Below are 15,748 nucleotides of genomic sequence, written 5' to 3' on the forward strand. Positions count from 1 at the left end.
AAGCAAGCAAGCAAGCAAGCAAAGAGACAAACTGTCGTGCCGCTTCCCATCGGAGAAGGCGACCAATCAAGGCGCGGCAATGATAAGAGTGATCCGTGTCGTGCTTCCTCTGTAGTAAACCTTCTCCCAGCCGCACAACGAACTGTACTTGCTGAATGCATTCTCCCTGTTTGTGGAGAGAGAAGCTGTCGGGCACACTTCTCTTCGTGGCGGTAGACCTCTGTCCAAGCTGAGTTTCATTACATATGCACGCGCTTTCCGGCCGGGCCCGTAAATCTCGCGCCAAGCATCGCGCCCGAGGGGTTGCTGGGATTTAATCCTCGGCGGCTCGGAGCGAGTTATTGTCGCTCCTGCTGGCATGCCTATATTGGTATCGCTAAAACGGTGCAGCAGTGTGAAACCTGCGGGGCATGCTGGGCGATCAGTGGCGCCCAGATGAAAACAGTGCAGAGTTTCCACAATATCTGTGTTTCTCATCTCGCCATCATCAACTTACGTTCACAGAAGAAAAGACTCTTAAGGTCTCCAGTTACCCATGTTCTGTGTCAAAAGAGCCCGCTTTGTACCCGAAAAATTTCAGTCTTTTTTACATAATCTAATACCAAAGTAGTATATCGATACGTCATTTACATAATTTCATAACAAGATCATGTCATCTGCAAATTATAGGTTTCCAACTCGCCTAATATTTTCAAATCAATGTCGAGCGCATATTGCAACCATGACAGTGAACAGCAATGGAGAGATTTCGTCTTCGTCCGCCTGCCAGACGGACTTCTTAATGGCTTTTTTTCTCTGCTCCAGTTGTAAAGGAGCATTGTATTTTGGCATTATCTATGTAGATACCTACTTTTTTTAGCGTAATAATGCATGCATCTTCTGTTCTTCGACTCTTCAACTCCTTGACTACGTTCACAACGCTTGAGTCACTGACGCTGGTTTCGCTTCACATTTGCGGTTATTTTCACATTTCCCGGCTTTGATACTAGATTCAAAGCTCGCGCAATCACTAGAGTCCTTAGTTGTCGTACCGCTCTCTTTGCACAGTCGCGTGCTTGCAGTTCCCGCGAGGAGACCTGGTACGTAGACACGCGCATTTCTTCAAGACATGCCCGAGACATGCCCTGTTCGACCACTCCTGACCACTTCAAGGAACACGGTACACTTCACTTACGCGAATTCCTATTTGACAGGCACGACCACTATAAAGTCTCGACAACGCTGCACCTTTCTCTATAGGGAGACAAAGTACAGTCCACGCCCACGTCCTTCCAACTCACCTTCGCCGACTGGCACGCGCCGGGTCACGTCAACGCTGGCGGCGGGGTCACCGTCGGTGCATGCCCCGCACCATCTGCATGATCCCGTGTCGCGGCGCAGTCCCGGGTATAGTAAATCGCCGCAGAGAGACAGACGACCTGTCGGACGCTGTTTACAAGGTCCTGAGCGATGTCTTTTTTCGGCTGCCTGCTTCTTTTTCTTCGTCGTGCAGCCCCGTCCGGCATCTCCTGCTGGCCCTTCAAAACCTTTCTTCGGCACCACCGCCACTCACCTCGCCGCTTTCATTTTCGTGCAACCTCTCTGGCGTCGTTACGTGCTGCTGCAACCGCGCGGCAGACGACACACAGGATGGTATATTCCGTGGCGTGCTGCGTAAGGCATCTGGTTTGTATACCAGATGCGTCGTGCGGGGAACATGAATTCGCGCTTTGAAGTTTGAGGTGATGGTAAAGAGAGATGGTTTCTTTACTTCAATACGGTTTCCTTCCATAATATTCCCGCTTACCTACTCCCTAAAAAAAACAAGAAAAAGGAATACGCAAATTTCAGTGCTTCGTCCGAATCAACCTGCCTGCCGTGGCCTCCGAATTATATGCGCAGACGCTACCGCTCTCAGAGTCTGCGTGGGGAGCAACCCCCCCCCCCCCCCCCTCCTTCCAGCAAGTTACCAAGCTCCAAAGCTACGCGACAGCGTTGTGGTTAGTGCGTTCAGCTATGTCAACTGCACGAGCGCGAATGACATAGGCTCGAACCCCGGTGGCGGTGTTGGACGAATGTATGTTTTACTGAGACAGCAATCATGCGGACACTCGCGGTGCGTTCGCGCAATCACAACTGCCGCAGCCGTTGTCGTCTCGTCTCGGTATCGACGGCGCATGCATGGCCCGCGCGTGGCAGGTCGGAAGGTTACGCGAGTGACTTTGGCTGAAGAAACGGCGAAGCCAGGAAGGCGCACTCTCATGCTCTGCACGATGTAGAGTTACTGTATACGGCTCCTTCTTTCATTCAGTTTGTAGCCTTTGAACTAACGTCACTGCGAATAAATTACATTGTGGGCTGGTGTACGCAACGGCAGAAACCGCGGGCACCCAGATTCCCTTCCTTGTCTCCTAATGCACTTTCACTTTCCGCTCCCATCCGCGCAGTGCTTCGCGACGAGTTCCGACAGCTGCCCAAGAGCGTCCGCGTGGCGGCGGGCGAGTCGGCGACGTTGGAGTGCCTGCCTCCCAGGGGCCACCCCGAGCCCACGGTCACCTGGTTCAAGGACGGCGCCCAGGTGCAGCCGGGCACGGGGCGCGTCCGCCTCCTGGCCCAGGGCTCCCTGCTCGTCGCCGACGTGCGGCCCTCCGACCAGGGCCGCTACGTGTGCCGGGCGGCCAACATGCTGGGCACCAGGGACTCGCCGCCCGCGCTGCTCTCCGTGCACAGTTGGGTGACGAATTTGTTTCTAGCTGGACGCAACTGCATTTCTACGCTGTGTCTTGGACCCTTAGACTGTACATAATTGATGATCAGCGGGATATCTCATTTTTGAACATTATGTTAGACATTACAGCGCCCTTAAATGTAGAAATTACAAGAAGCACATTCTCAATCAGCTACATTATATATATATATATATATATATATATATATATATATATATATATATATATATATATATATATATATATATATATATATATATATATATATATATATATATACATATATATACTAATAGTTACCTTAGTTACTAAAAACCCGGCCGCTAGTTCCGCTCGTAGTATCCGTTCATATATGGCGTTTTTTTATTTTACCTTTGATTCATTTCAGTTTGCCAGTCATAATTTCGCTAAAGTACTTTCACATATAGCGTGCGCAGGCTCTTTTCTCGCTCTCAATCGTTGGTGTCTTCTGTCGTCGTTGCTTTCCTACCGGCCACAAGCTGCGTGTAATCAACGTCGCGCATGCGCAGGTGTCCCCTAATAGGTGCAACACCGCCGGTAACGGTACAGTCGGTATAATAGAGAGTTTTAGCTAGAATAGGGGCCCCAATAGTTTGGGGCCCCAAACAGCTTTGCGGGTGTTAGCGCTGGGGCACGTAGGAGTGAAGAGTTTTAGAATAGGGTTTTACGTTTGCGGATAGCGTCTTGCACTGACAGCGCCACTATACGGCGTCAAAGAAAAGCTGTTAGAAATAATTAAATAAAATATACCATTTTATGATAGGAATAATAATTTTGACTTGCGTGCATTTGCGTTTAATTACAATTTAGAGGTTATTCTGTAAGCAGCAAATAATTAGTTGCGCTTAGTTTTCAGCAAACCAACTAGACTAGCCTTCACCAGCCAAGCTTAGCCGTGTTAGGCTTACGAGCCATAAAATCCACAATCGAATTCAAAATCAGCGGCGCCTAATGAGTCAATCTTCATAACACACGTTAGTTGGGAGAAAGCGATAACCACAGTCACTTCCCCTAGCTTGCGAACTTCACGCGTTACCGCGAATCGAACCCAGTTTTGTGCTAGGTTAGAGCCGTCGCTTCGATGGGTGCCGCCATGTTTGCCGACGCAAAGCTTTTGGGGACGCTATTTGGGCTCCCGCTAAATCGGTGAAATAGCGTTCCCAACGCAAAACCCAAACGCAGTTTGCGTCGTGCGCATGCGCAGTGGCTTCGACGCTATTTCTTTGGGGCCCCAAAACGTTTGGGGCCCCTATACTAAAACTCTCTGTTATGACAAATCATTAATTATATCGATGACAGTGGCACACAGATGAATTTAAATATTTTTGGTATGTATTTAGCATGCCGTTAATGTATAGTAACTTCATCACTATAGCAATACCGTCCTAGCTGCAGCAGCCGCTGCGTATGCTCCAGCTCTACCGCACGCGCAAGCATATTTATCGCCTAGCATGCGGACTGGTACCGGCAACAGGAGAGCCGTAACTGATGTTACAATGCCCGTTTGCAGAGAGAGAGAAAGAAAGAGAGAGAATGAAAGGCATGGAGGGTAACTAGGTTGTCTCTGGTATACTGCCCTTCACTGAGGGAGGATTGGTAGACATAGAAGGTTGCACGCTGGTAGGTAAATTACATTATTAGCGCATCGACCTAGTCAATTCGGCATGTTAAACGGGGAAGTTTAGCGACTATATAAGCAACAGACATGTCGCCGAGATTCTTCTCAAATCTCTACGTGATGGCAATGTTATCTGCTGTAAAACCCACACTTGAGCAAACCTATATCCCCATCCTTGACACGCTTAACAATGCGGCCTGCAGAGAGAGAGCAAATGATAAATGAAAGGCAGGGAGGTTAACCAGGACTAAGTCCGGTTGGCTACCCTACACTGGGGAAAGAGAAAAGGGGAGGGAAAGATTAAAAGAAGAAGAGAAAGTCCAGTGGGGATATCGTTTGGTCACTCAGTTCGGATCACAGACGGTGACTCAATCCGGTAGCTTTCAAATATCGCAGCAGCACTTTTGTGGCCTTTTGTAGCTGCGATATGCGAGGCCATGGTCCCGACTCCCAAGATCTTGTTCAAGGTGAACAGTTTTCTATCTAACTGATTTACGGCTGTGCAGAGGTCATGTCTTTCATTTTCAAAAGATGGGCAGTAGCACATTAGATGTTCGATAGTCTCCTCAACACCGCAGGCATTGCACTCGGCGCTATCAGCCATTCCAATCAAAAACGTATATGCATCGGTGAATGCGACGCCCAAGCGTAAGCGGCACAGCACTGCATGTCTCCTCATTTCGCGGAAGCCCGGGTAACAGCCGCAGCTGCATAGATGGGTCGAGGGAATGCAATCGATGTTGGGTGAATTCATGTGTGCCACTTCTCCAATGTCATACGGTGCGCCAGCTTGCTTAAGTGTTAGGCTGCGTCAGTACGCGACAAAGGTACCTTTGTGCCCGCAAACAGTTGTGCACTGTGCCCGTGACCTTGTGCCTCGAGTAATTGGCCTCTATAAGCATAGCATGTTTCACGACTAAGCGTACAGCGCTAATCCCTTGAGGCACATTTTCACATGCCTTGCTTCAAATTTAATTTTTTTTTTTTGCGTCAGGAAAAACACAACCAGAACTGAGTATAAGAGCTCCAATCGCGCAGCACTTCACCAGCGCCCACCGCTTTTTCTCTACAGCGAAGCCCTACTTTGTCCGAGTCCCGGAAGATGTGACAACACTCGCAGAAGAATCTGTTCAGTTCGAGTGCAAAGTCAACGGCGACCCCAAACCAACGGTCACCTGGAGGAGGCAGGATGGAAAGATGCCCATTGGAAGGTGGGTCACGTGGCTGACAAAAGTAAAGCATTGGTTGGGTGCTTTCGTGAACTCTTATGACGATATTGCCACGCGCTAGGAACGCTGGAAGCCGAGGACAAAGAAGTGTGTGTGCTAGCTGCTGCGGAAACGAAATGTAAACTACCGTTCGCTTGGAACTGACTGCTTGCCTTTTCCTCTAGCGACAATATTGTAACATTAGGCACTACACAACGTTGTGTATACTTCATTTTCATGCCGTGTAAATAGATTGAGCTGCATATGAGCCTCTGTAACTTAAAACCACCTGTTAAGCATGTTGTAAAGACCGCTTGTCAGGTTTGGTTACCCATTTTATGCCGCGTTATATTGAGCTACCTGCTCCAAAGTACTTTACCAAATATTCTAGCTGCCTACTTTACCGTCAGTTTGCATTTTGCTCACAGGAAACACAATGAAAACACAAAATAAATGAGTAGCTAACTGTAGCACCTGATCTGTGAAATACACAAATGATGTCAATAAAAAACTCGCAGACCTCAAATATTTTAGGAGGTTAGGATATGGCTACATACGTAATAAAACCCACCCAACGCGAATGCACCCCTACTTAGAGATATCGCGTTAACACTTAAAATCATTATTGACTGTTTATTTGACATATGCGTAACGAGTATTTAATAGTTCATTCGTCAAAAATATGCGAACTATGGAACACACAACGCCACAAGTGGCTCAGAGATAAATGCTATCCCGTTATCTAACGCAGCATGGGAAGCCCAATACATATATATGGCCGTCATGGCCGTGGATCGACAGATGCTGAGGATGGGTGGGGCAACCAGTAGATAAGAGAAGAAAGAGAGAGAGAGAGAGAGCAAGGACAGGAAAGGAAGGGAAGCTAACCAGACGAGCACCCGGTTTGCTACCCTACACTGGGTGTGTGTGGGGCAGCTTGCTGAAATGTGTGCGTGCATCTGCAGAGGGCGACAGCAATTAACCGAAAAGCCCACTTTGGCATCCACCGCCGCCAGTTTTGGAATAGAAATCGTCAAATAATTGAGAAACGTATTACAATACGCGAGTGCAAGCCGTAATTCTGACTTCGAGTTAGGGCGAATAATTAAAAAAAAACTTCAGATCTACAGTAAGCGAACAAGGGACGCCTCAGCCTAGAACCTGAGTGCTGGAAAAGTACCTTATTCAAACGTTCTTTCCCGGCACAAGGCTAGAGGGTGATGCCTTCTCGTTCGCCCACTGTTGGTTACCTGTCTCCGCTTACTGTGACCCCTTTGACTTTTTTAAAAACTTCATAAGCTTAAAATAAAGAAACGGAAATGCCGAAGTTCCCTATAACTCTGTGATTGGCTTTTCGGGAACAAGCTTTATATCAGCGTCTAAAGAAGTGAACAGCTTCGGCAGATGAGAGAGAGAGAGAGAGATGCAAATGAGAGACTGGCAGGGAGGTTAACCAGAGTTAAAGCCTCCGGTTTGCTACCCTGCACTAGGGGAAGGGAAAGAGGAAGTAAAAACAGAAGGAAGAGCGGGGACAAAAAGAAAGGCGTGAACAAAAAAGGACTGAATCCTTATAGTTTTTCTAATAGACCACTGCCGCGTAAAAAGGTCAACAAAGCCTTGACCGAATTTCGGTGCGACGAAAGTCTCGGCATTCCAATCTGTATCTCGGCATTCTCGGCATTCCAAGACTGTATGTTCTGAAAGCGGTTCGGAAGATGAATTCGCCTCACGCTTATAACTAAAGACAAAGGGCATGTTCCAGTTGTTATTTCTTATTACTGGATGGAATATGGCCTACGTACACGCATTTAGGGGACAACCGTGCGTTGGATCAGCCCCATGCGCATCGCTCGCTACATACGTAATGAACTGTCCGACACTCTTTCCATAAATGGACTCACTGGCTACGTTCGTAACAATCTCTATTCATCCATGGCAGGTGCTACCGGCAGCCGCTATTGTCTAGGCACGGTGCGAAGGCGTATATTACATCATGCACCACAAAAGCCTCGCAGCTATGCGGAGGGCACACCGTGGTTACAATTACTGTGGAAAAATATTGAATAAACCCAGCGCACGGTACATGTTTACCCCGAACTAATGCATCTAAAAAAAATTAGGCTGAAACACTTAAGACTGCTTCCGTGTGGGAATGCGTAAGCATTGTAGTCGCTTTGGTGGAATGTTTTCGCTTAGGTATTCATCTGTATGTCGTCGTGCACGTTGTAAATTTGCACGGCGCTCCTTTTCAGACATGATGGCGGTGGTACACCTCATTTTATACACTCATGATTTGGCGTCGAGAGTGTTGTTGTTGTTGTTGTTGTTGTTGTTGTTGTTTCCTGTCACGTATGTGGCTCCTACTCACTATGGGGGATTGGACACGAAATGAATACGCGGAGCGCAGCAGTGCCATTTCGTATTAGGATCGTTAGCGTGTGATGGAAGACGATGACGGCGGTGGCTCGCACACCATTAAAAGTGTTGCGTGATTTTTTGCATATAGGGAAGACAGGATGCCACGTTGTGTACGACACTTAAAAATTTTACGTCAATCCGAGCATTTCTTCACGTGTTTTTACTCTTTGCGCCGTCGGTTATTTTTGGTACCACGTTTTGGTCACGCCGGCGCCAGGTTTTTTTTCTAGACGCGGGGCATATAACGCTTTTGCATTAAAAAGAGACATCAATGCGGGTATCAAAAATTTGAATGCCCTTCCCTGAAACAATGCCCCTTCAATAATTTGTGTATGTTTCACTGCAATATGACCTTTAGTGCGGAGAAGCTCTTCTGTTGAGGGGGCGTTCTACAAGTTCGCAGACAAGGAAAAAACAAGCTGGCGTTTAAACCTCCAGTTTAACTCCATGTCCTGGTCATTTCTTTTTTTTAATAACAATCGGGCGCTTTTTATTTGGTTCACTGCATCTTTCATTTCCTTCATTTTTTTCGTTGTGGCAACCTACGGAACGTCCTCTAAAAACAACCTCTGAATGTCATATTCATTATCACCTTTTTTTGTTATTGACACTTTTTATGAACATATTTCCGTATTGGACGCGTTTACTCTGGCTATGAGACCAATCTGCTTTGAACGTGTGTACCAATATTTCGAAGTCAGAATTTTCTGTTTCTGTCTATTCTTCAACATCTTGCAAAGCGCGATTAAAAACGTAATTTTTAACACCTCTCTTACTCCTCTTTTAGGGCATACGTTCAAGAGGACAAGAGTCTGCACATCAAGAATGTTGTTCCTGCAGATCAGGGAACATACATTTGTGAATCAGAAAACATTGTTGGCGAAGCTTCTGCTTCGGCGACACTTACTGTGCACTGTGAGTTGTATTTTCATATTATCTGTCACAGCATGCCTTGCTAACCAGCCATAAACACTTTCATCATTAGCTCCCTGGCGATCACTGCAACTATATGCAAGTTTAGGCATGTGGCAGGTCAGAGATGCTCTTCTGTCCAATCTCTTCTCCTTCTACAGATTCATTAAAGCATATATATATATATATATATATGTGTGTATATATATATTTATTTATTTATTCATGCGGACTTCATCTTCATCTGCACAAAGTCAGCATCAATCATCGGCTCGTGTTCGTTTTCGCGTCGGCGCCATTTCTTCCTTCTTGGAATAAAGCGTATATATATATATATATATATATATATATATATATATATATATGTATATATATATCAAAAGACAGCTTAAACCACGCAGTTTTCAGAGCTCAAATTTCGCGCAGGTATAGTTTTAACCTGAGTTCTTCTCACTGCAACGTTTATAAGCAATATTTACTCATTGATCATCACCATCATCACCAGCCTATTTTTATGCCTACTGCAGGGGACAAAGGCCTCTCTCAGCGATCTCCAGTTACCACTGTCTTAAGCTAGCCGATTCCAACTTGCGCCTGCGAATTTCATCAACCCACCTAATTTTCTGCAGTCCTCGACTGCGCTTCCCTTCCCTCGGCATCCATTCTGTAACTCTGACTGCCCACCGGTTATCTACCCTACGCATTACACGGCCTGCCAAGTTCGATTTCTTTTCTCTTAACGTCAGCTAGAATATCAGTTATTCCCGCTTTCTATCAGATCCACACCGCTCACTTCCTGTCTCATAACATTACGCCTAACATTTTTCGTTCCATCGCTATCTGCACGGTCCCTAACTTGTTCTCGAGCTTTTTTGTCAACCTCCAAGTTTCTGCCCCGTATGTCAGCACCGGTAGAATGCAATGATTGCACACTCTTCTTTTCAACGACAGTGGTAAGCTCCTAGTCAGGATTCGGCAATGCCTACCGCATGCAGTTCAGCCCATTTTTATTCTCCTGTAATTTCCTTCTCGTGATCAGGGTCCCCTGTCAGTAATTGGCCTAGATAAACGTACTCCTGCCCACACTCTAGACGCTAACTGGCGATCATGAATTCTTGTTCCCTTGCCAGGCCATTAACTCGTTGATACTGAATAAGAAAGCAGCCGTGTCGCATTTGTGAAACACTTCGCGGCGCAATCGAACATATAGGCGAAGCGAATCATGCCCTAAAGACCGGACTTTCAAAAAATATTAAATTCGTTTTTGTGTGTTCTCAAGTGACCGTGACGACATACGCTCAAGTACGTAAGGTGCGGATGACTCAGAGAAGTGAACTTCGTTTCTTTTCTTTTATTTTGATTTATTTTACTTTTAGCGGAATCGCAGCCGCGAACGAAACATTAACTCAGAGGTGGAGGTTACCACAAGCGCGATAGACCGTCGCCGCTCTCGCTTTTCAGTAGTCAACGACGCCTTGGTGTTGCAAGCACAGGGGTATGCCGAGATAGTTCCCCTATCTCGTTGCGGTGAGAAAAGCTTGCTTTCGCAGGGCGACGTTATACGTGGCGAACACGCTATGTGTGCGTCAGAACACCACAGCAAGCTGTACAGCAAGCCGCAGCAAATCACAGCAAGATGCAGAGGACCGTGGGCGGCCCAAAACTTTCTACGCGCAACCTGCACTCACCCTCATGTCTATCCTTCACGATTGTGAATGGAACAGAATGCCTGCACAAGTTTGTCGGCATTGTGCAAGAGTTCTATAGTAAAGGCTACTTTCACGACATTTCGAGAAAATAGTGTAACCATTGCAATGAAAGGGTAATTTCTCGTTTTTTGCACCGGAACTGGAGCATGATAAAAATGCAAATCCATGGTACACAAACAAAGTGAAACAAACATAAGATATTGTAGAACAGAGCATGCGCAACAAGGGCTGTGGTTTGAGCTCACTTTGATGACCACTGAATATCCTGTGCGCTGGAGGACTAATTAGCGGATTCGAGAAGAAAGAGAAAATGTATAGAGTCAGACCTATCACTGTGTTATCGTTTCTGTACCTTTACATTCTGAAGCCCAGCGCATTACACAAAAGGTTACATTTGTGAAAATTATTGACAACGTTTAAAAACACTATGCGTAATAGCATGCGGCAATGCTTATCATTTTGAAAATTTATCTAGCGAATGTTTTCTAAACGTACGCTACGAACAGAGCATGAAATGGTATATGAGCGTGCCATACAGCATTTAACTGGTGAGGATATCACGTTAGGATGTCGTAAATACAGTTAAGTGAACGAATATTCACGCAATGTTTAGCGCCTTGCCACCGAGGCGTAGCATTATTCTGAACGAACCATGAGCAATCAATGTTTAACTACAAAACTATGCTGCACGAAATTTCGCGCATATAGCATGAACCGCCTGATATAATTCTTCCCGCTCAGTTGTTTCTGCACTTAGAGGCTTTTAGATACCTTTCCTGGCCAAATGTCTGAAGATTATTCCAAATATCCTTTGGTAATAACCAACCGACGGCGAACTAAGCAATACGGTCTTGCTTTCCTTTCGCGCCCAGCTATGAGAAAAATCAGATTTTAATTCGCCTAGTGTGGAACAGCTTGCGTTAGTAACTAAACAAAATTCCGGATGCTCTATTCTGAAATTAAGTTTCATTGTTTCCTTGGTATGTCCATGTAATATATGTAAAAAAAAAACACAACGTCACTGTTGTAAATTAAACTGACATGCCAATTGCGTCCAAACAGGAGGCGCAAGCTAACAGAAAGCACTTGAAACAATGGTACCGGTATGCGAATACGGGCGCAATTTTCACACCTCTCCCTTTTATTTTCTCGCTCGTTCCAGCACGTCCGACATTCCGCCTCACTCCCCAGGACCAGAAAGTGGGGCTCAACGGTGTCGCCAAGTTTGACTGCCTCGCGACAGGCAACCCCCCACCCTCCGTGTTCTGGACTCGAGAAGGCAACCAGGTGCGCTTCGCCTTTGTTTCGCCCATTTGCGAATGTGATGAAGCCTAATCCGTGTTCCTATACGCGAAATATTACATACGTAACCTCCTGATAAGCACCAACTGCCCACATTCTAAGGAACTTCTCATGACTGACTACTAAAGAGGCGCGATTAGAAACGCGTGCGCGAGTTGACTGTTGGGCTGCTTGGCTCGTGATCACAGAAGACCAGAGCTAGAAGACGCGTGACAGACTAGAAAGGAGCACAAAGACTGCGTTGACTAACAACTGTACGTGCTTTTTGTCTGTGTGCTCTGTCCTTTTCTGTCCTGTCTTCTAGCGCTTGTTTCATGTGATGTGTACGAAGCAGCACATCAACACAGAGAGCACCAACCTTTACGACGATCAGTGACGATAAACTCACCACTTTGAAATACGAACGGGGGCCTAGCAATGTCAGTGTTGGGCACTGATGTCAACAGGATAACGTTCCACGGGACGGGTCGCGCATTAGTAAGCAATGCGTGATGGTGTAGAGTGACACACAAAAGCTTCCCGCGGCATTTATTTCTTTAGGTGGATAAGAAACGTCGATCATTTCGTGCCTCGGCAGTCTTCGGTATCCCTGTTGTGCCCATAGCGATAGACAAGCCCCCACTCGCTGCACCTATTGCAACTACGACCAATCAGATTTTCGTGGTCGCATCATTGTCGTGCAGTGAAGCTAGACCTCCGGTAGAGCGCGAAAAAGTCGCCGGCGCGTTCCCGAAATTGTCTCTCGCTGTCTCGCCCACACAGGTGCTGATGTTTCCGGGCAAGTCACACGGCCGCTTCTCGGTCAGTCACGAGGGCACGCTGACCATCACCGGGGTGCGCAAGGAGGACCGCGGCTACTACGTCTGCTCGGCCTTGTCCGTTGTTGGCTCGAGCATGGCTAAAGGTCACCTGGAGGTCACGGCGCTCGCCGACCTCCCGCCGCCGATCATACGACTGGGTCCGGCCAACCAGACGCTGCCGCTGCACACGACAGCCCAGCTACCCTGCGAGGCTACTGGCACGCCCACGCCTTCTGTGCAGTGGCTGTACAACGGCTCTCCCCTGAGCTTCGAAGATCGGCCCCGATTCACGCAGCTAGAGTCCGGCATGCTGCAGATACAAGGTCAGGAAGTGGCGCCTTCGGGAACAGCTCCACATTACGCTTGAGATTATAAAGACACTGCAAAATATTGATATATCGTTGAAAAAAACGGAGTATTTGACTTATTTTTAAGTTAAATTAACTATAAGGTATCTATCTATCTTCAACGCAGTGTTTTCTTCGCTTTGCTTGCCATATCCCTCCTTAAGTCATTACAAATGTAATAGGTCACACCTGGCACAACACGTGCGATGCCTGAGTTACACGGCCAGTCTCGCAGAACCATGCTGCGGCTCTGTTTCGTTTTATTTTTACCCGTCATTGTGGGGTAGTGGCTACGGCGTTGCCCTACTAAGCCCGACGGCGCGCGCTCAAATACCGGCCGCAGCGGCTTCATTTTATTTCGTTTTTATCGCCAATCAGCCGATCAGCTTTCCTCAACAACGCCAAGAAGAAGTCTGTTGAGCACGTGTGTAAACAGACTTTCTTTGCGGTCGGTTGGAACAATGAACGTTTTCACCGAACTGATCTGTCTAAAGCTGTTGGCATGTTTCATTTTAGAGCGATAGCTCTGCTACTCCAGGTACAAATACAGAAAACGCCTGGTTCCGTAAATCTGACCTTCAAGCTCAGTCAATGTCAAACTGGGACTTAGCCTGATGCTACCGGAGGCTGCTACGACGCCACGTGGACGCCCATATATTGAAAACGATCTGCGCTATGTACAAAGTGTGCCGAGTGCTGGTACCTTCGTATGCGCTGTGCTTTCGACGCTTAGTTCGCGTTGAAGCGAGACGCAGCATGAAGGTCAATTCGCTCGCTGCTGCTGCCGCGCCGAGCAGCGTCTGTGTGTTGTCTTGTGGTGCAAGTGTAGATGCGGTAGTTGCTGATGGCGCTGAGAAGCGTCTGTGTCTTTTCCCAAGGTAAGCAAAACCGTGCTATCACTCGACAAACTTGGTTTAACCGCCTTCAATCACGGCATCCTTTTTTCTTTTGTCTTTTACTCTAAGCATGGGAATTTAACTGGAAATAACTCGCAAAATAGCTTCTCCCAGCAACAGTAAATAAATAAATAAATAAATAAATAAACTACTCAGCCAATCAGAGACAAGCGTTGAACACAACCTGTCTGTTGAAATTTCGCTGTCTAGTGGTGCCTTTAATGAACTGCCTAAAAATAATAGTCCTCCTCGATACTTTTTTTTTAATATTCATGGTACACCTAGGTGCATAAAAGAGCCAAACTTTGCTGTGTGTCCTAAACGAGCCATGACTCCCCCTTCCTAGTTCACGCCATTTCACGCATAAACTGCAGGCTTCTCATAGTGCAAACCTGTCATGCAGTGAAGTGTCCTTGGACGAGCATGCAGTTCTAACTGCTTTGATTATTGAACAAAAATTTCATTGCATGCTGGTCTGTGCAAACACACAAAATAATAATAATAATAATAATAATAATAATAATAATAATAAAAGAAGAAAGGAAAACATGTGTCCCTTATTATGTGGTCTCTTTAACCCTTTGAGGGTCGAATTATTTTGAAGAAAACTTTCCCGGGTGGTCAAATTATTTTATTGCGGATATTGAATGTACAAGATGTATAAAGTCGGGAATAAATAGTAAAAAAAATTAGGGAACAGTATTTTGGTGTCGGCATCACTCAGAACTGCAATATGTTCAATAGTATTTTAGAGTGTGGTACTCCTTGAAACAAGAGTCTCCGCGCAGCCGCAGAGAGCGAGAATACCTCATGAGCGGCGGTGATAAACGAGCTAAGAGCCGTGCCAATCAAGATAGAAATCAACTTCCGCCGCCCCCGCGATAGCGTGCCGACAAAGATAAAAATCACGTTTCGCGCGCCTCCGTTGCGGCGGAACCGAAACCGCGAAAGCGCGTTGCCGCTGAGAGCGAGAATACCTCGCGAGCGGCGGTTATAAACAAGCTAAGAGCAGCGCCAATCAAGATAGAAATCAACTTCCACAGCATTTGCAAGAGAGTGCCGACAAAGAGAAAAATTACGTTTCGCGCGCCTCCGTTGCGATCACGCGGTGAAACCGAAACCGCGAAAGGGGTGTGGCCGCAGTCTGCGCGACGCGCTGAAGCTTGAAGTCAGTTCTGTTTATCTCCCCAAGAAGGTAGCACAAATTTCAAACGCTTCTTGTAAGACCTAAGAGGTGGCAGCACCTCCCAGTAAGCGTGCATCGTCATTATGGCGCGAAATTTCAAACGGAGGGTCGAAACCGTACCCGTACGGCTAAGACCTTGCGGGACAGAAAACCGCCGCCGTACATGTACGGCAAAAACCGTCAAAGGGTTAAATACATGTTCGTTGAGGTCACTAGTCTACCTTCTTCCAATGGAAGCACACACGACAAATGCAATAGCTCTATGTTGCATTTGCTGGAAGACATTTAGAAAGCGACATTCAGAACCAATAGCCAGTCACTGACACGAGTTGCTGTCTGATGCTGCATTTTCACAGACCTCCAGTTGATGGACAGTGGTGCATACACTTGCAAGGCTTCAAGTGAAAGCGGCGATACGTCCTGGACTGCGTCTCTCACTGTTGACTCGCCGCACAATCCAAACGTGAATTTTCATCGTTCTCCTGACCCCTCCACATTCCCCGGACCTCCTTCACAGCCTGTGGCGGTAAATACAACGGAGACTTCGATAACCCTAACTTGGAAACGGAGCGAGAAAGTGGGCGCATCGTCCCTCAAGGGATACACAAGTAAGTCGGAGTTGC

At 46.8% G+C, this 15,748-nt stretch overlaps 1 protein-coding gene across 3 annotated transcripts in view; it reads left to right on the plus strand.

Moving 5' to 3' along the window:
- The window catches only part of LOC126530830 (roundabout homolog 2-like), a 190,803-nt gene that overhangs the window by 146,832 nt on the left and 28,223 nt on the right, over window positions 1–15,748 (plus strand). For all 3 annotated transcript variants that reach the window (XM_050178122.3, XM_055070823.2, XM_055070824.2), the window contains exons 3-8: window positions 2,427–2,708; window positions 5,420–5,558; window positions 8,761–8,888; window positions 11,757–11,881; window positions 12,659–13,019; window positions 15,482–15,733. In XM_050178122.3, the coding sequence (XP_050034079.2) occupies window positions 2,427–2,708; window positions 5,420–5,558; window positions 8,761–8,888; window positions 11,757–11,881; window positions 12,659–13,019; window positions 15,482–15,733 (1,287 nt within the window). The remainder of the gene's footprint in view (window positions 1–2,426; window positions 2,709–5,419; window positions 5,559–8,760; window positions 8,889–11,756; window positions 11,882–12,658; window positions 13,020–15,481; window positions 15,734–15,748) is intronic.

Source organism: Dermacentor andersoni, chromosome 5, assembly GCF_023375885.2.
Source record: "Dermacentor andersoni chromosome 5, qqDerAnde1_hic_scaffold, whole genome shotgun sequence".
In the NCBI taxonomy this organism is placed as follows: Eukaryota; Metazoa; Arthropoda; class Arachnida; order Ixodida; family Ixodidae; genus Dermacentor; species Dermacentor andersoni.